Source organism: Fundulus heteroclitus, chromosome 1, assembly GCF_011125445.2.
Source record: "Fundulus heteroclitus isolate FHET01 chromosome 1, MU-UCD_Fhet_4.1, whole genome shotgun sequence".
Taxonomy (NCBI): Eukaryota; Metazoa; Chordata; class Actinopteri; order Cyprinodontiformes; family Fundulidae; genus Fundulus; species Fundulus heteroclitus.
In genome coordinates, this window is record NC_046361.1 from 31,597,445 (window position 1) to 31,618,784 (window position 21,340).

The following is a 21,340-nucleotide window of genomic DNA, read 5'->3' on the forward strand; positions in this document are numbered from 1 at the left end:
CTTTTTTTGTGCCTTTTTTTTGAGAGAGAGATCTGAAATGGGTGCATGCGTGACCATGATGTTCACTACATTACCCATAAGCCCCTAGCGTGCCTAAGAAGGACTCCATTCAAGGCTGCAGCCCGATGCAGGATTCCGGCGGATGCAGAGAGATTGAAAATAATGACGTCCCGCTCGGACAGGTACTCTGCACTCCCCGTGATTCTATTGCTTGACTATTCACCCAGAAAATGAAGCATTACGTGTTTTTATTTTTATTTTTATCGCGTCCATTCCGCAGAAGCAGGGTGTTTATCTGTGACGTAACGCTGACCGGTCATCACACCGACGCGCTCCGTTTCTGCTCCGTATCCAAACCAAGCAAAAGCAAAAGCGCCTATCGCCATTCTGTCATTGTGCAGTCTTCAGACCATCAACATAATTGTTTATCAAACACGGAGTTAAACATAAGTAAGTGAGGGGTGACGTCACGCCGACGTCACAGATTGTTAGGAAACCTCTGGCTCTCCACCTAGAGGAGAATAACATGATGCTGTAGGTTATGAAAGCTGTTTCTCCTAAAGTCAGCAGCGCCCACCAGTCTAGACCAGGGCTCTGCAACCTAAGGCCCCGGGGTCATAAGAGGCTCCTTACCTTCTGTAATGGCTCTTCATAACTTTAGTCAAAATGTCACAGGAGAATAAAATGTTTTTTAAAAAATGTTATTTTATTTTCAAGGAATAACTGCATTAAGTTTACACAACAGAATCACACCAAATGTACCTATAATATTTATTTTAGATCTATTTTTCTTATTTTTTCTTATCATTAGATTGGAAACACACCACCCAATCTATGGAGGACAATGCATCCATCCTCTTTCTGCAAAGGGTTTCTGTTATTTATTTATTTTTGTTTTAAAACCTAAAAATAATGCGGTGGTTCTTTAAAAGTGACAACAAACTTCTTATTTTGGATTTTCTCGAAAGTTCATCCTGTTACCTTTTTTGTGGCTTTAAACAAGCTTTATGGACTGAGGGTGGAAATTACTCTTTGGATTGTAAAGGTTGCTGCCCCCCTGGTTTAGAAAAAATGTACAGTATCTGAGTGTGGGGGGGGGGGGGGGGGGCAGTTCCTGTTTGAATTCAGGTTTATTTGGACATGAAGTGATTGAGGCCAGAATATGTGGCAAAGCAACAGGCACCAATCTATCAGCTTTGAAGTATATCACCAATACTACTCTAACTGAGGTGGATTTCAATCTTAGCAGATAGATAACAACCTGAAAGACTCCTGGAAATTTAGTTATGTCGATATTTAGTTATTCTTTTTTTCCAGAATTATTTATTCTTGAACAAGCTCTAAATTTGAAAGCAAAACCCTACAATTATCTGTATATTTTTCCATGCGACAGCTCTGCTGTTTGTCTTCCTTCTCTGTACAATGACTTGTGGTTTAGCCTGTTATAGAGAAGAAATGTGTCCCGCTCTTCCTGAGGGTTATACGGTTTGGTCTCTGGGAGGAACTTTGTGGGGAGCTTTTCCTTCACCTCGGAGTGTAAATTATAGAGGCGTGTTGATTGTTTGCAGTGACTACTTACTCTAACTCCATCCTAGAGAAGTTGAGCGTTTTTGAACACTGTTGCGTTTGCTCTGAGGTGTTCAGTGAGAGCGGACCGACGGGTGAAGTGCATCCCGTCCTCTTTGCGTTTACAGGTGTCTCTAATAATACCAGCCAAGCGGCTCTTTGCCGTCGGTGTTACCATGATCCTCTTAGTGTCCCATGCGTTGGCAGCGGCGTGGAGCAGGTTTACAGATGACAGTTCAAGCTTCACAGATACAAATGAGAGAAAGCAGGCCACAAACAGACCTGTAGCTCGCACACAGTAACAGGTTCCTCCGCAGCCGAGGGCCCACCTGTGGTTGTTTTGGAGAGAGTGGCGTGGTGACCGGCGTGACACAGAGGGCAGCAGGATGTCACGCGGGTCAGATATGACTCTGCTTGAATGCACCGGAGCCAGAATCTCTGGCTGCTGGTCACTGAGAACCGACCGCAGGTAAGATCGCAGCGATCGCTGTTGTTACTCATCACAGATGGGAGGAATGTTTCCCAGCATGGATGTGCGTGCGTGAGAGAGCTTTAAATAGTCTCTAAACGAGGTGTGTTCAGAGGTCAAGTGAAGTACAGGGTCTGGTTTGGTTTGGAGGGATTTACGTAGGAGCGAGGGCGGCTGTAATCTGGCTCTGTGTCACAGTTACAGATGCGAAAACAGTCATTTGTCTTCATTACCATTTGTGTCTCGCCTCATTCTGTATGCATATAAAGATTGTGTAACAGTGCAGCCTGTATGAAATGAGCAGACTATTCCTTTGGCTGCTAATTATAGCCACAGGGAACACAAGAGTCCTTAAATGTATCTTTGCAGAGTGCAGGCTGGAATATACCATAGGGCTGGATGATGATTCAATAACAATATATATGGATCTATCGATAGACGTGTATCGATGATAGAAAAAAATGGTAAATAAAAAGTTCAATAGAACAGTTTTTCTTCCTTTTGCATTCTAGCCTATCATGAAGGCTAATATTACCTTCTCCCAACCAATCACAAACGCAGACCCAGGAACGCTCTGCCCTCTTCCAAGAGTTCAGAGAGCACACGTTCCTTTTCATTTTTTAAAAACTTGCAGTTTTGGTAAAGAGTTGGTTGAATAAAGGGTTTGAATTCAGTGATTGTGTGTTCTTTATCTAAAAGTAGGTCATCAAGCAACAGCATAAAATGGCCAGGGCTGCACTTAAAATCTATGTTTTGAATTTGTTGATATCGATCAATATGATTTCTATTTTATCGATATTCTTTTTTTTTTCTATATCATCCAGCCCTAATATACCATAACTTCAGTATTTCCAGGTTTGGATGATCAAAGAAAAAAAATTGTTGTATTTCCAAACTATAAAATCCATCCGTCTGTCTGTCTGTAGCAAAAGAGTGCGGTTTCCACGTTTAAATCCTTCATAATCATCAACAACAACTTCATTTATAAAGCGCTTTAACACCAGGCCACAGCTGACACAAAGGGCTGAACATCAAAAGCAATAGAATTAGGGCTGGGCAACGATTAAAATATTTAATCGCGATTAATCGCCCTGATTAATCGCGATTAATCGCGATTAATCGCATTGTATTTACAAACTCCAAGAATGAATTCAAAAGTAGTGTAAAGAACACTTTTATTTTAATGTTCTGCTGCCATATGAACAAAAGTGTTGTAACATTTGTAGCACTTATCAGTAACACATATTTAGTGTAAAGCTCAACTTAAACATGTAAAACAAAAAATAGCAACAATAATAAATTAAAGCTTATTGCCACTGACAGGGAATTCTCTTTATGGGGAAAAAATCTACCAAAAACAGGCAATTTCTGAGGTAACAGCAGGGAGCAGCATTACCATTTTATGTTAAATACCAAAGTTTAACTTGGCAGTGGTTACAACTAACTTGTTTCTGTCATATTCGATGCTGGAAGAACTTTAAACTGAAATGCTTGCTAACTCGATATGCTTGCGTTTATTTGACGTTGACACGCGTTTTTTTGTTGTTGCTTTTTCGCGTGCATATAGTGAATGGCAGGGAAAAACAGGCAAAAACACATGGATACTTTGAAACGCGAAGCGACTTCACCGACGGCGTCGATGCAGACCCCCGCTCCGCTCCGCACAAAACTTGTTCCGTTCGCCAACTCACCGCCTCGCCTCGCCTAAGCTCGCTCGCGGTACCTGCGGGAAACACCGCCTTCCGCATGTCGGCTTTGTTTTTTTCCGGCCAACACCTTTCTTCCTCTGAATCCGAGGCTGGGCTGACAGCGATTATCGCCACCTACTGTTCTGATTCAAACCCCTACACCGCAGCAACAGACCTTCACAAAATAAAAGCATGTGAGCAACATGCGTTAACGCGCGTTAAAGAAAATATCGCCGTTAATAGTCTAATGAGTTAACGCGAAATTAACGCGTTAACTTGCCCAGCCCTAAATAGAATATATATATATATATATATATATATATATATATATATATATATATATATATATATATATATATATATATATATAAGGTATAAAATGAGAAATCTAAGCACATAATAATAAATAAATAAAAACTTCCTACAAAACACAATAAAACAATGGAAAAACAGATAAAAACAATACCGGTACAAATTAAATCAAATCTCAGTTGGGTTAAAGGCCAGTGAACAAAAGTTCATTTTCAAACAAGTTTTAAAAACATGTTCTGTCGAATGGCGAAGTATAGAGCGCTCCATAACTTCAGGGCCCCAGTGGAGGAGGCCCTCTGAGCTTCTGCTTTGATCTATAAACCACCAGGAAAACCAACCTAAACTCATCATGAATGTTTAGATCTAAGAACTTGGAGATTTCCATCTGAAAAGGTTTAGAATTGTGACATAAAAGATGTGTAGGCACCCTGAGGGAAGCTCAGATGACTTATTTTCCTTTATGAAGGAAAGAATGCATCGATCCTGATCCTAAACATTAAGATCTGAGCCATGATGTTCCTGTATCGAGTGCCATGGAAAGGCTGAATATTATCCTCACAGCATCACCCAATGTTTAGATGCACTGTCAGAAAAAAAACGTTCCAGAAAGCCAACGCTGGGCACAGCAAAACATCTCATTACGTACTCCAAAACAAGCCGCCACAGATCGTGAAGATAGCACAAGCAGAGCTGATTTGATCTGTTAAACACAGGTTGGCGTAACTGCTGCAGCCTCACGTGCATCACGTCTGTGTCAGGCTGTGACCTGTCTGCTGTTTGTTGCGCCGCAGTGGGAGCGGGGAGGACTCGTTGGACCGGCTCCTGCCTCACGCCAGGGCCCCGCGCCGGAAGAGCACCACCTCGCTGCGTAAAACAGAGCCCCCTCTGCTCCGCACGGGCACACGCACCATCTACACCGCCGGCCGGCCTCCCTGGTATGACGAGCACGGGGCTCAGTCAAAGGAGGCCTTTGTCATTGGTATGACGCTGTTTGTCTTTATCTACCTCTGTGCCAAGTTGTGGCTTTGATCTGCAGAATCCGTCCTTTTTGTGCCATTCTCTCTTCATAACCATGAACGCTTTAGTGAAATCACTCGTGCATAAAGCCATACAGCGTTAGATATCTGTATTCCTGAAACGCTGTGTGGATCTGCAGGGCTGTGTGGGGGCAGTGCCTCGGGGAAGACCACCGTGGCCAATAAGATCATCGAGGCCCTGGATGTGCCGTGGGTTGTGCTGCTGTCTATGGATTCTTTTTACAAGGTGAGCGGAACCGTGCATGTGTTCCCGATTATAGGCAGGTTTATTGCAGCCAAAAACTGGGAAATATTGTGTTTCTCTTCCACCTTTTTCATCACGGAACCACTTGGGAGCCCTCCTGCTGTTTTGTTGTGGCGACGCTTTCAGTCGCACGCTCTTACTTTGACAGGAACAAAGCGTTTAACAATCCATGCTTTCTCTTTGTCAGAATCTATCCTGCACGTTTTCTCTGTTGCTGAAACCAATAAACTGCTGACGAGTCAGGTAACCATTAATATGATTATAAATATATTGGCAAATGCTTTTGAAGATGACAAATAATTACTCAAGAGAAGAAAGCAAAAAGCCACAAAATTTTGTTAATTTATCCGTCAGAGCTGTCAGGATATTGGCATTGGAAAAACATTTGTTTTACTGGTAGATCGACATGGAGTAGTCCATAGTTGTGGACTGGTTTTCTTACTGTATAAGTATATGTTGTATTTTTACTGTATAAACTGAAAACTGTGCATTCGTTTTCTGCTCCTTTTAAACTGATACCCCTAAATATAATCCAGGGGAACCAACCTCCGTTAGAAGGCGCCTAATCAGTGATTAGATGTGAGTAATTTAATCTCAGTATAAACCCAGCTTATCTTGAAGCCTCAGAGGTTTATTGGAGAACATCCCACAGGGCACAGTTCAGTCCATCATCTGAATACAGATAGATTATGGAACAACTGCAAACCTCCAAAGCGGCTGCACCCCACCTCTACTGATAGGCCAGGAGGCAGCCAAGAGACTCACAGTAACTCTGGAGGAGCTGCAGAGGTGCGGGACGCAAATCTGACACTCATACGCCTCATAGTCTGACACTCATAGCCATACGCCTACATGTATGTATGTATGTATGTAGGTATATATATATATATATATATATATATATATATATATATATATATATATATATATATATATATATATATATATATATATATAGATATAGATATAGATATAGATATAGATATATAGATATAGATATAGATATATATAGATATGTATGTATGTTTATATACATATAGATCACTATGTATGTAAATAGGACATCATATGCCCATTCCTATTTCTTTTTGTATTTTTTTGTATCCTTTTTGATCCATTGTATATATGAAGACTCGCTGTATATAACTGAATGCACCTTTCCTACTCTGCACCTTCTTGTATGAACTGATGTGGCAAGTGAATTTCTCCATTGTGAGATCAATAAAGCCTATCTTATCTTATCTTATCTTATCTTATCTTAGTCGTTAGAAGTCCCATCTTCAGTTTGCCACAAACTGTGTGGGAGAGACAATAAGCATGTGGAAGGTTGGTCTCTGATCAGATTCAGCTGACCTCTGTTGGCCTACAAACACAGCGCCATCTTTAATGGGAAACTAACATCTTAATGAACACAACATCCCAACTGTGAAACACGGTGGTGGCAGCATCATTCTGTCTTCTCCGCAGGGCCAGGGAAGCTGTTAAGAGCTGATTGGATGATAGTTAAAAGCAGGGCAATCCTGGAAGAAAATCTGTGAGGGGCGAGGTTCATTTACCGACAGCAGTGGTTCCCAAACCTGGTCCTCAGGGGTACCTGTCCTGCATGTTTTAGGTGTCTCCTTGCTGCCACACACCTGACTTAAACGAATGGATCATTGAGAGGCTTCTGCAGCACTTGGCGGCATGCACAGTAGGTCATGCAATGGGCAGAGCAGCTAGAGATATAGTACAAAAGACTTGTAGCTGCAATTGAAAAGAAAAGTGTTTCTCAGGACATGAAATCTAGACAAATCCATTAAAGGTTATGGTTGCTATATGACAAAAAAAAGAGGAAAGGTTCAAGAGGTGTAAATACATTTGCATATGAGCAGACCTGTCATCACCCAGCTCAGAGGCCAGGACTGAAATGGCAGAGACGCTGACTTTACCCAAACCTAAGAACAGATTTGTAAAATAAACAAGCTACTTCTATCTCTGAGACTTCACAAAGCGCTCCTCTTACTCCTAGACGCTTCAGCAGCCCCACGCTGTGTTTGCTCCAGGTTTTATCCCCAGAGGAGCAGCTCCTGGCGGCACAGAACGACTACAACTTTGACCATCCCGCGGCGTTTGACTTCGAGCTGCTGGTGGCCACCCTGCGAAAGCTGAAGCAGGGAAAGAGTGTGAAGATCCCAGTGTATGATTTCACCACTCACAGGAGACAGAAAGACTGGGTACGTCGCTTCTTAAACATGCTAGGTGTGCATCTTATGATTTTTGAGAAAAAGAAAGTAGAGCGTGCTTGTTTGAGGTGCTAAATCTTTAAAGGGAAGTTGATTAAAAAATGTTTTCCTAAAGAGACCCGCTGCCGCTTTCCTCTTTACTTCAAAACGTTTGCCTTTTTCCCTTTTTGCAGAAAAACGTGTACGGGGCTAGTGTTATCATATTTGAAGGAATTATGTCTTTTGCGGACAAAGAGCTTCTTCAGGTACGGCAGCATATCTTTCATTCCTCCGTATTTGAAGAATTCCTCTGTGAAGAAGTAATCAGGAGCTGTTGTTTTGTGCTGAAGCCGCCGTGATTGAAGCCCTCTGAGGTGTTTTGCTCTCTCCCCGCCTGCAGCTCCTGGATATGAAAATCTTCGTGGACACAGACTCAGACATCCAACTCGTCCGCCGGCTCCGCAGGGACATCACAGAGCGCGGCCGGGACATTGAAGGCATCATCAAGCAGTACAACAAGTTTGTGAAGCCTGCCTTTGAGCAGTACATCGAGCCGACCATGAGGCTGGCGGACATCGTCGTGCCTCGGGGTGAGCGATGCTGCAGGCATACTGAGCCGGAAACACTTTGATTCGATGTTTATCTTATTTTGTTCTACCTAAAGGTGGTGGGAACATGGTGGCCATTGATCTGATAGTCCAGCACGTCCACAGCCAGCTGGAGGAGGTTAGTATGTGGCGCCCCCGTGTGTTCAACAGATGTAACTTACAGACATTTATGTTAAAACAGAAATGCATTTATTGTCCCACAGTGGGGGGATTCAGGCGTGACAGTGGCTAAAACAAGTGGACAAATGACATCAGACTTACACACAAGATTAATCTATATAAAAACGTCTAAATTTAAAGTTGAGCTTGACAGCAGAAGAGAAAGATCTTGTCAGAAGGGGGAAAATTATTAATGAATAATGAGGCATATTCGGGCAAATATGAAATGTTCAAGTTTAAAAAAAATGCAGTCGATTACAGAACAATGTAAAAAAAGATGTAATTTGCATTAATGTACAAACAAACACTCCCTAAAAAGCTTAAAAGTGTTCAAATAGACACCAGCATCTGACAGACGGTATAATAATTCTTATTCGGATCAAGAACCCGTGCAACCATATTTTTCTAATTAATGTGGTTCACTTGTAACTGTAGAAAAAAAATGCTTTTTTTAAAGATTGACATAGAAATATTATATATCAACCTTTCCTTTTCCCACTTTTTTATGTATGATTGTGCTATCAAATTAAGTCCTCAACACACTTTACAAAAAATTTTCTGACTTTCTAACTGGCCATTTATTTTGTTTTTATTTTGATTTTTTTTTCTTTAGAAAAGCTCTATAGAAAATATTTTTATCCCATATAGACAGATTTGAGCTTTTTTGAGGTATATTATCTGAGCCTATGTGAAGAATGCACAGCAACGCTCATTCTAAAAATATATATGCAAATTAGTAGATTTACTGTGGATTATATGAACAATTTTGTTCTCCTCGTAGAATCAAGCAATGTTGAGGGTGTTTCAAGATGAGGGGATGAAAACAAGACACGAATAGAAATTAAGTTACATTGGTAGTGTGGTCAAAACAAGAATTTTGATTTTTGTCAGAAGCTCAAAACAGCTGAAGGGACACATTACTCTATTTAATAAACATTATTAAATTCTAATAAATGTTTATTTATTGCATAAATTGATGATATATTTATGGTTTATTTCTTAAATAATGAATTTGTTTTGCTTACTTGGACATATTCGTATCCACAACATTAAGATTTTATTATCAGAATAATCAAAGGCTTAATGTTGGTTAATGTAGAAACAAAGAAACAGAGCAAAAAAAATCCCAGACCGTAAAATGTGGTTAAATGGATATGTTTCTTTCCTCATCATTAACACAAACAGTCTGTAGTTTAGCTTGAGTAAGTTTGGCTCCATCTGAATTAGATTTTGTCTTTTAAAATGATTAAAATGTCCTTCTAATCCAGATGTTTTAAAAATAATCTCTCAATTAAGTCTCAATTATGTATTTTATGTGGGGAATGTTGCATGCCTAACATTTTTTTATGCCTGAAAGTCTTTTCTCTTCTGCCTTGATTAATTTATTTTTGTCTTATCATTTAATTTCTCTCTTTGTGCAGCGTGAGCTCAGTGTCAGGTACGCAGATTTATATCTTAGCTTCTCCGACTACTGAAAACTTGACTCAATGGCAGATTTATTGCCCTTCTGTGTGAGCTCTGACCTTCATAGTCTGCACCCTAAAGTCTTATAGTCACTCTGCTTCATTTACAATTACAGACAAAAGTTCATATGAATATCATATTAATTCTGGACTTTTAAGGATTTATTTTCCCCAGTATGGAATCAGCACACAACAATAATATGATTTTTGTGCACAAGTTTAAATTTGCAGTGGATATTGTCTCTAAAACAGAAATATTCAAATATATACATACACCAAAGTTGCACCTTGACCATGTGCTGCCAGGGTTGGTAAAGCTTATTAAAATGTCTACGTTTCTAGGCACAGACCCAGTTTATAGGCATAGTGTACAAACATTTAATAGTATTGATGCCTGTGCAAATTCTCAGCTATCCGGATCATTGCAACAGCAAACCGGCTTAAATCTGAGGCAACCTGGCTTTCGCTCAGTATTTCTGTAAACGTTTTGACAACTATGGGTTGCTCAAGTGAGAGTCAACAGAATCGACAAAAACTCCTGGATAGGTGTTGAAACTTTTTCAGAAATACTGAGCGAACGTCCAGTTGCCTCAGATTTAATCCTGTTTTATATAAAATGATTTAATCCTGTTCGCCATTGTATTGATGTTAGGACTTTGAAAATGCCTTTCCAGAACCTTAGTATTAACCTGACTTATTTTCCAGAAGCAGGTTTGATGTGTTCTTATTAGAGATGCACTAATCTGATACCCGGATCGGATATTGGCTCCGATATCGACCAATTAGCAGCATCGGATATCGGATGAATGACGCCGATCCAGCATTCCGATCCAGTAATTTCTTCTTCTTTTTATCAATTTCATACACAGCAATACAGTTAGTAATCTAATCACTTCAATTCTGTGTTTGCAACACCGGTTACATCATCACGCAGACCACGTACTACAGCTAGCCATGAGCAAACACAGAGAGACATGGAGCAAACTTGATACACCAAGAAGTCTGACTGCAACATGCATTCAGACATTGGATGGTGATAAAGTTGGTAAATTAAACACCACAAACATGGCAAGGTATGCAGTTCATTCATTCAACAGTAGTATTGGCTCGGTATCGGTCGATGCACTCAGCCCAGGTATGCGGTTCATTCATACAACAGTAGCATCGGCTCGGTATCGGATTGGATAAAACAGAAAAAAAATGGATTTAGTTTTTATAGGAAGTCGTAATTTTTCGTTATTCCTTTCTCTTCTCCAGTGGCAGTCCCAGAGCTTGATGCTACTGCTTCTATGTCTGACACGTTGTACGCTGTTATTCTTCTGGTTCTGATGGCCAGATATCTCCATCTTTGTTTTTTTCTGACTGTAAAACCTTTCTCTAAAGGGAATTTGAACTTTGTGGTTGCTTTGTTGCTGTTGAACATCCTAACTAATCTCCTTCAGACAGCTAGAACCTGGACACAGTTACGTGTTCAAGCAATATAATTATTCCAAACCCACATCTAAGCTGGTGTTAAAACTGATAAAAAAAAATAAAAATGAAATGGCTTTTCCAGAGTCCCGATCTGAACCCTATTGCGCCAGCATTAAAGCACCGTCTGATTCACGGACTGTGCTCGAACATTTGTTTTTGTCAGAAAACAAACCGGTTTAAATGAACTTGACATGTCCTGATAAGAGGAGTGGTCAAATATCCACAGGAGGTTCAAACATGTGCACCAAATTCATGTGTTTACAATTCACTGAAGTTGTTTGTCGGGCAATATTTCCACAATTGAAAAAGAACGACTGAAATAGATCATTAAAAGTCCGGTTTACCTCACCGCTCGCCCAGTAACCAACCGCTGGACATAGGTACCACCCCCTCGACCCTCCACAACCCCACATGGATAAGTGGGAATATAAAATGGATATATGGATGAGTGTATGTAAACTTGTGGCTGGGGTTTGTATCCCTTAACAGTGCAATATAAAGGAAAACCTTTTCATCTCTTTGTTTTTCTGCAGAGCACTCCTGGCCTCTGTCCAACAGACTCAGCCGCTGCCTCAGACTCTCAGCGTGCTGGAGAACACGCCGCAGGTCCGAGGCCTGCACACCATCATCAGGTACCACAGAAAGCCTGAAATCCTTCCCACTGTGCCTTTTTAAAGGTCTGAAGACAGTTACTGTTCCCCCGCCGCAGGAACAAAGAGACCAGCCGAGATGAGTTCATCTTCTACTCAAAGAGATTAATGCGTCTTCTCATCGAATATGCGCTGACCTTCCTACCCTCTCAGGTGGGTTTAAATCGGGAAACTAATGTTACAAATGTGTGACCACGCCACCTGACCACCTTGATGTCATTGAGTTGACTTTATTTTCTACCAAAGTGTTCTGAAATTAATTGTGGGGCTTTGGTTTGTCGGCTGAAACTTGGCCCAATCTGGGTCATCAAAGGGGGCAATAAACAAATCAATGTGTTAAATTGACCCGGTCAAAGTCCAAATCCCAACCTGTGTATAGACAAACTGAAGCAAAGATTTGCTCCATACTGATGTGAGAGAAAATTTATGCTGAAAATGATTTCTGCTGAAGTTGGTTCCACAAGGTATTAAATTATGAGCATACTTTTCTTTTTCATGAGTCTAGTGTAGTCCTGACAGTGTAAATGTCTGCCATGAATAAGACCTGTTGTGTAAAAATAGAAATTCAAGTTCTTGTTTAGAGCCTAATGTGTATCAGTCTAAGAGGTCACACAAAATAAAAGCTGCCAAAGTCCCCCATAAACTTAGAAAGGTCTTTAAGAAAACAGAAAATCTAGTGATCAGGACCTCTTTACAACATTAGAGGCTGTGTCAGTGTCTATAATGAATGTTTGACCATTACCCGTGTCAGTTTAGACAATCTCCTCCTGTGTGTCTTTTGCAGCCCTGTGTGGTTCGGACTCCACAGGGCCCAGAGTACGAGGGCCGCAGCTACAACGGGAAAGGAGTGAGTAATGTTCTGCAAGCTTCCTGGTGAGCGTTTCCTCCCATCACTTTCCATTTCCTCGTCTCCGCAGATCACCGGCGTGTCCATCCTGAGGGCAGGAGAGACGATGGAGCCCGCCCTGAGGGCCGTGTGCAAGGACGTCCGCATCGGGAAGATCCTCATCCAGACCAACCTGGACTCAGGCGAGCCAGAGGTAGCAGAGCCCTCGACCCGACCCCAAACCTCTCGCTGTCCTACAGAGCAACTCAAAATGACTTCCACCATTGTTCTTTGAAATGTTCTTCCTCGCGATGCTTGTCTCCGTGGTAACTACCTGTCCTGCGCCTGTAACCATGGCAACTGGTCTCCTCTGCTCCGCCATGGCCAGCTGCACTACCTGCGCTTGCCCAAAGACATCAGCAAGGATCATGTCATCCTCATGGACAGCACCGTCTCCACCGGCGCCGCGGCCATGATGGCGGTGCGAGTCCTCTTGGTGGGTGGAGATAAGCTTTGCCCCCCCCCCCCAAACTCCAGTTTAGGCAGCTATAAGACCCCAAGATGTGATATTGTGGAGTATGTTTAGGTTTTTTTTTTTATTATTATTTGCTGAATTTTAGACATAAGATATTTTTTTTAAATTACGTTTTCCTCACAGCTGGAGCTGAGATAATTATAAATAAGTCTCTGACGGTCGTTTCTCTGTGACGTGTGTGGGCCGAGCAGGATCACGAGGTACCAGAGGACAAGATCATGTTGGTGTCGCTGCTGATGGCAGAACTCGGGGTGCACTCGGTGGCCTACGCCTTCCCGAAGGTTAAGATCATCACCACCGCTGTGGACAAGGACCTGGATGAATTCTTCCAAGTTGTTCCTGGTATCGGTAAGCAATCACGCTTTTAGTTTTTAATTCACCAATTTAATTTAGGTTTTAGCACATTTGGTTCACTTTATTGTTATTATTAGTTTAGGACAGAACATATCAATTAACAATTAATTAAATGTACCAGAGTTAGCCAAAAAGCTGTTTTTTTTATCTGTTGTCCCTGGTCAGGTGTTACACCCTATAAATAAAACACAAGCAAGCAAGAACAATACTTAACGTGGGTTCAAGATCCAGGAATAAAAGTTAAACTTTATTTCACTCTAACACCACCTCAGAATTACAGTAAGGGAGAAAATTAAAAGATTTCAGTCATGTGTTACTATTAGCAACCTGAAGTACTAAAATGAGTTAAACGATATAACCTTTAAAGAAAGGAAATAAGAATTAAGAATTAAGAAATAAGCAAAAATAGGACAAAATTCAAAATAAAATGTTGCAAGGAAATCAAATGTGGCATTTCTTGACGTTGCTGGTTGCTGTTCAACAGTTTGTTTTTATGAGATTTAAATAAAGTATTCGAGTGATGGAGTCCAGAGCAGACGTAACTCGAAATAAGAATTTTGTGTCACTTTAAGAGGCAAAAATCAATAAATCTTTGAGTCAGACAGCAATCATTATTGAAAATATGAAAATACACAAATAAAAATCATAATTTTCATAAATTTTCTAAGCAAATTTAAAACCATCTCTCTTAAAAACGGTATCTCACTGTCTGACAGACTGCCGTTCTACCTTGGACACAGAAGGTACTTCATTAAAAAAAACTTTTTGAGGTTTTTACGGCAGTAGTGGCTCGTTTTTCATATAGTGGGCTGACAGGAAAGGTGGCATGAGAGAAGAGGAGAGACATGCGGCAAAGGACCACAGGTCGGAGTCGAACCTGGGTCAGCCACGTCGAGGACTAAGGCCTCCATGTATGGGTTGTGTGCGCCAACCTCCGTGCCACCGAAGCAAATATGTAGAATAGATGTTTGTTTCTTGCACCACATCACACCACAAAAGGATAAAGTTAGCACTTTTTGTGATGGTTATATAAGCCTATGGTTGCTCTTCTTCCAACAAAAAAAAAAGCATATTGTATTTAAGGAAATGAACCATGGGCTAAGGGATGAGAACACAACAAATCAGGCTACAGGTAGGACAGATAAGTCGAGCAGGCAGTCAACAGCCAGACCACTGGAGTGACTGTGGGTGTTTGTCAGCGTAAGGTTTATCGGATAAGAAAATTCTTTATTTGGCCGCATTGTTTACTTTTTAAGTTTCTGCTGATGTCCACAGAACACTGAATCAAAAACCAAGCTTTGCATAAGTTACTCCTATATGTTTAGTCACAACAATTAACTTCAGTTTGTATCTGAGCCAAATAAAGGAGAGTGTTTCTCTCCCACCCCCTCTCTAATATTATCACACTAAAGTGACTGTTTAAAGTCAAACAACATGCTGTGGGAAAAGTAACTGTAGACGGGCTTTTAGAGTTTGAGAGGTCTGACAGATGTTGGCCTTAGAGTAATGTTCTGACAGCCACTTTACTGTGGCGCAGTTAAACCCTCTTGAGTGTAACACGGATTATATGAAGAAATGTGAGACTTGCACAACAAAGTATGCTTTTACGATGACAGACGGTTGTTGGGAGGAACATGCTGACGCCGGCATGTATACGCCAGAGCGGCAGCGCTGGTCAGAACCAGAGCAGGAATCCTGTATCCCCTGAATGCTGCCAGAATTTCTTAGAGATCACCTAAGACATAAGCAATGACGACATCTACTGTGCGCTGCATATTTACTTGACCTTCAAATTGCACAGCAGGTGCACCGGACGTGCACAAGAGATACGATAAGATGATAAGAAATTCCTTTATTGTCCCACAATGTGAAAATTTGGAAAAGACAGAGTTACACACAATTCATAGTAATGAAAAAACAAGCTAATCTAATCTAAAGTTAGTTTGAAAGCAACAGCGAATAAGCTAATCGGAAAGGCCAGGATAAAAGCAAAATTAAATACCACAGTAAATATTGCACAATTATTGATAATATGGTATATTCAGGTAAAAAAGATAAAAATATTCAAGCTAAACTTTAACATAAAGTGTAAGTGTTTGATTGTTTGGTGTTTTTTTGCTTAAAGCATCCTTAATCTTTTTTTCAGTCAAATAACTAGAAGTGTGTAGAATAGTGGGAAATTCTACTAAAATAAGAGAGGCATTATTTTTAGTATAATATTCCTCAAGTAAAAGTAAAATATATGGTGGAGTTAAACTGCTACAGGAACTAAAAAAAATTCAAAAAGTTGCTCAAGTAAATGCAACTGGGTAAATTTAATTAGTTACTTTCCACCTCTGAATGCTAGTAGAAAGTTAGCTGCATTTAGCTTTAATACTGTGGTTGCTTAAGCCTGAACTCCTGCTAATGGCCAGCAGAGGACGAGTTGTTCAGGTGCAGAAATTTTTCATATTATAGGATCTATAACAGATTGCAGGCTGCAGACCCTTAACCCAGAATCAAAGTTATAAATACCAGGCCAGGGGTCTGTAACCTGCGACTCCCGAGAAACAAGGGGCTCCTAGGACCTTTTGATGAGCTTTCAATAACTTTGGCTAAAAATTAAAATAGGAACCCAACAATGTTTTGAATGGTTTTAGCAGCTTTTCAGAGTTTTCATGGAATATTTGAATTGCATTTTTACAGGCGGACACATAGTACCAGTAATATTTTTTTAGATCTGTTTTCCATGTCTTTAGCTTGTAAATTGTGTTCTTGCATCGTGTTGTTATGAGAGAGCAGAGAGAGAGAGAGATAGAGAGAGAGAGAGGATAGCTATAGCAGATAGATAGAGGAGAGAGAGAGAGTAGAGAGAGATATATATATATAGCATATATAATATATGTGGTTATATATATATATATAGATAGTAGTGGGGTTATAACTATCATATATATTATATGATATATATATATATAATTATATATTATAATATATATGTTGTTTATATACTATATATCATATGTGTTTATATATATATATATTATATATATTATATATATATATTATAGTGTTTATATATATATATATATATTATATAATATATATATATATATCTATCTATATATCCTCTCTCTCTCTATATATTATATAAATATTACAGCCAAATCCAGGGTGTTTTTTTTTTCAGGGTGTTTTAGCTCAAGGTTAATATCATACAGGCCCTTGCCTGGTTAAAATTATTCTGTTTTTTTCTTACATTGCAACTCACTGTATGTTTGTAGTTTCATTTAGTTTTCATGCTCTGCCTGATTTGCATCCTGTTTTTTCCTTTGTATCTTTGTTGTGCGTTTGAAGGGGACTTTGGGGACCGGTACTTTGGGACGGACGGGTCCATCAACTGGAGCGACGACGAGGACCAGGAGCAGCTGTCATTGTGACTCAAACTGCTGGGAAACACAAACTACCTGAAAACTCTGGTTGAGGCATAGACTGCAAATACAGTATATTCTTATATTCATTTTATACACTATAGATCCTATTTTCTGTTATAAAACTGCTAAAAATAAACTCAGTATTTATATAAAGAGTGATAAAGGCAAAAGATGCCAACAGTTTTAAAGGTTCAACATTGCAATACCTTCATTTATTTATCAAGGTAATCTAGGACGTGGGCGGACAATCTGTTTTTAAATCCAGCACTACTTAAATTTACAGTTTTATGAGATCTTTTTTAGGTTTAATATAAGCAGTCAGATAATCTCAGCCAATGAAAACAGGGACTCACTGTAATGTTCATCTTCTTATTAGTTTAGCATGTCAGGCTGATGAAGATCTTCTGTCCCAGGAAATGCTGCACCTGCCAGTAATAGGCTATATTTAAGAATTACAACAAGTTTTTACACAAATTGCTAAATATCTTCACCAGCTTTAAAGTAAGTTTTTTAAAAAAGTGACCCGTTAACCCAAACGACCCTCTGTCTGCTGTAATGTTTGACATCCTTCTCTCTTGCCAGTGCTCCAGCTTTACTTAGAATTCAATTGTTGCTGTTTTGTCCAATAGTTTCGCCCTGAACCTTTCTCAGGATCAGTCGGTTTTCAGCTTAGATTCAGGGAAAGTTGAGCAAATGAAGTCAGTCCGCTGACACGAGTCGCTCCTCCTCAGTACTGTTCTACACTGGTGCAGCTTCTTTGCACAGCAGTTCAACTTTTAGAAGAAGATAAGTCTCAGAAAGAAGCAATAAAACCACAAAGAGTCGACCATGCTGTTGTAAGCTTGAGCTCTGTAAATGTACCACTGCAGCAGAAAATACTCCAGAATGTCCTGGTGGTTCCTTTCACAGCGGTTACACTCTAATGCATAAGTAGTCTTAGCAAACCGTGCGGCATCATTAAAGCCAGATCGCTCCTCGGCGGTGGGCACCGTGTAATCACTCGAAGAAAATATGTCTGTACACCACAGGTGGCTGATGATGAGGAAGTTCTTATAATTCTGCGTTTATTTAGCTTTCAAGAATTCTCAATATAAATTAACTTTTGCAGTTCGAAAGCTTACATATTTGGACTGGTAAGAGTTTAATTATAATAATTAACTATAACAACACTAGATTATTCTACACTGAGGTGAAGTTTATGAAACACATTTCAGTCTGTTTGTAAAAAACTAAAAAAATAAGTGAGATTTCTTTCTACAAGAAAGAAAGAGATGGAAAGAAGATGGAAAACAAAACCGCTGTTGGTGTACTTCTGTTGTTGAATGTCTGACTATAGACATATTGCATAAGTTCCAAAGAAATTCTGCCTTTTATTAGTTTTATGATTAAAAACATTGCTCATTTCTTAGTTTTTGCTAAAGTTATTAGGAGTCACATGGAGGAGCGTCTATAAATGTCTCCTTTCTCCTTTGTTGCATAGACTGACATCGGTCAGCAATTTTATCAGAAGCCGATTACGCCGATATTTCACTCATTCATGTCAGTCAGGTTATTTAATATGCTTATCTACTAGCACACAACTTAATATTCAACTTAATTTAAGTGAAATTTTGAAACAAAAATTCAAGACTGAATTTTTGCTTTCCTCAAATGTCAGGAAAGAAATCAACATTTTGATGTTTAATGAAGTTGCTGTTGGTTCATTTTTGTTATTGGTGCAATTTTCTCAAATGTGTCACAATAAACACGTCATACATTTGAAAATAAAAAACACACACACACACACAGAGGCCAATTGCTAATAGAAAACAATCATTGCCTTTACCAAAGGTAAATACCAGCTGCCCTGGCAGAAATTACATTCTTTTTAGAAAGTTAAGGCAAAGTATTCAGCTCTTTTCTACCCTCTTTATATGTTTTGGATGAGGCTGCTGGTGTCTGTCCTAGAGGTTGGGCGTAATCGGCAGTTTGTCTGAGAAAATCCATGCATCCGTGGAAAGAACCTGCAAACCAATCACTGAGGGGAGTCCAGCCAGGATTCAAACCCAGAACCTTCTTGTTGTGAGGCAAAAACGGGTTCTGGGTGCAGCGGAGGCATAGATCTGCATGTTTTATCCACCATTTTAGAAAGTTCCTGGTGATTTAAAATAAGATAAATTTTGTCAAGCAAACTAGAATTAATAAACAGTTGGTGCAACTTGCCTCTCTGAAACTCATATGTTGAGTTATTCATTGACTCAAAGTAGAGCTGCACATCAACATGGACTTTGCAATAAGTGTACAATATTGTAATTTTGAATTGTTTTAGACATAAGGGTTGTTTATTTCAGGAACCATGCAGAACCAAGCCGTGCATCAGATCAGAATCGGAATCAGACATACTTTAATAATCCCAGGGGGAATTTCTTGCATGCAAGACATATTGCGACAGACTTTCACTGCCTAAGATGCACACACTTGATATACAATTTATGTGACCAAGATGCCAAAACAGAGATTTTTTGGAGAAATACAGATGATGAAAAGAAAGAGAATAATGAGGAAAATGTGGGTTAATTGCAATATACAACAATAGCATTTCAATATTGTTTTGTGGACACAAAATTTACACTACAGAAAATGCCAGACATTTTGTATTATGATGCAATTTTTATTTATTGCACCAGGTCTTATGTTTCTCATACCCTAAATATTTCGTTTTCATTGCAAAATGAATAAAACTAAGCAATACTGCGAATATTATTTGATCTTTCATTTACTCTGGGCCTGAAGGAGCGGTTTGAGTCTGCATTCGGTTTTCTCTGCACACACGCAACCTTTGAAACCACTGCTTGAATTCAGAAACACCCGTCTGAGGTCAGGGACGGTTACAGGCTGGCAGCTGAATATTTTAAACGCTCCTCAGACTCTCAGGGTTCACACGCAGGCCGCTCAGCTCTCCCCATCCATGCTGTATTACACTGTCAGGCCTGCAGGGGTCCGTGTCGCTCACACTAAGCCTCCTTTCCAGGGAGATATCTCCTGCTCTCCCTTTTCCTTTTGACAAATGTGTTCTTTACAAACACAGAAGAGACACCGACTCACCTGACTTTCATCTAAGTGTTTGGTCATGTATTCGCCTCTGTAGCTTTTAGCTGGATGATTTGTTCATGATGAGGTGCTGGATTCTCTGTTTTTGCTTCGCTGACTGTAACAAAGATAAATATAATGATGTTCAGGTTGTTTTGGGGCTTTTACAACCAGCCTGTTTTTTTTGTTTGTTTTTTTCGTTTCTACTCTGTTGTGTTGATGCCTCTTGATCAGTGCTATAAAACCCACCCTGGAGATGCTCCCCTTTATGGTGTAATCTCCCAGTTTAAAGCATGATCTCCCCTCTTTGTCTGTGATCCCCTGTCCCTCTCGCCCTCCAGTGAAGCCTCAGCTCCTCATTCATGCATCCATTCAGCCATCCACGCTGCTCACACACTGAGACTATACAGCACATCACACGAGCTGCGAATGTTGTGTCATCTTCACACCTACAGCATGATCTCGTGTTTTGCTTTATTTGGGCCGTGTGTGTGTGTGTGTGTGTGTGTGTGTGTGTGTGTGTTGGTTGCCTCTCTTTTTTTTTTGTTGTTGTTGTTCTTCTCTCCAACCCACCGTGACTGGCTGGCACCGTGATCGGGGATGTCACACGACGTACTCTGTATTCTCCAAGACAGCAGAAGACTTGCTCGCCCATGTGACTACTGCCTCAAGGTTAACCTGTTACCATGGAGACAGGCCAGCCAATGAAAAATCAGCAGACAGTTACGATGTTGACTGCGAAGCTTTTTGTTTTAAGGGGTGACCTATTTTTTTTTCTCCTGCCTCCCCCCTCCTCCATCCACAGCTACACAGATGCAGACCCCACTACTCCAACACATGTGCTCATTTATTTGTTTATATATATATATATATATATATATATATATATATATATATATATATATATATATATATATATATATATATATATAAATTGGGTCACTTCTGTCAATTAATTGTTTTTTTTTGCTTGGAAATGTTCTTATATCAGTAACTAATCTCTTTTTTAATCTGAAAAAAAGTAGTTTAATTGCAATCAAACAACAACAAAAAAAGATAAACTTGTTTTACTACTTGAAACAAAGGAAAGAAACAAAATGTGTTTTGTTGTTGAGGAATAGGTTATATCTACTAGTAACCACTTTGGTTTAAATATCTTCTGGTGGAAACTTCTTGTAGACATCTACTAGCCTCTGGCATTGGTCTGTCCCTCTCCTCGCCTTCAGCTGTGAGATGTTTGAGTGATTTTTTTAGGGCTTGTAAATTCACAAAC

At 39.8% G+C, this 21,340-nt stretch overlaps 1 protein-coding gene across 6 annotated transcripts; it reads left to right on the top strand.

Annotated features, from left to right (window-relative positions):
* Window positions 1–39: 39 nt before the first annotated feature.
* On the top strand, window positions 40–18,228 carry uckl1a (uridine-cytidine kinase 1-like 1a). 6 transcript variants are annotated; one of them, XM_036140950.1, is made up of 15 exons: window positions 47–182; window positions 4,830–5,014; window positions 5,192–5,298; window positions 7,359–7,529; window positions 7,712–7,783; window positions 7,918–8,107; window positions 8,182–8,243; window positions 9,706–9,722; window positions 11,754–11,852; window positions 11,930–12,023; window positions 12,655–12,717; window positions 12,788–12,910; window positions 13,085–13,192; window positions 13,423–13,579; window positions 16,922–18,228. In XM_036140950.1, the coding sequence occupies exons 1-15, from the start codon at window positions 163–165 to the stop codon at window positions 17,002–17,004; spliced, it is 1,551 nt and encodes a 516-aa protein (XP_035996843.1). In that variant the 5' UTR covers window positions 47–162; the 3' UTR covers window positions 17,005–18,228. The 6 variants fall into 6 exon arrangements, with proteins under 6 accessions (XP_035996859.1, XP_035996843.1, XP_021178772.2 ...); XM_021323096.2 differs by having other exon boundaries at window positions 48–182; window positions 4,827–5,014; XM_036140961.1 differs by lacking the exon at window positions 47–182 and adding an exon at window positions 1,526–2,035.
* The last annotated feature ends 3,112 nt before the right edge of the window (window positions 18,229–21,340 follow it).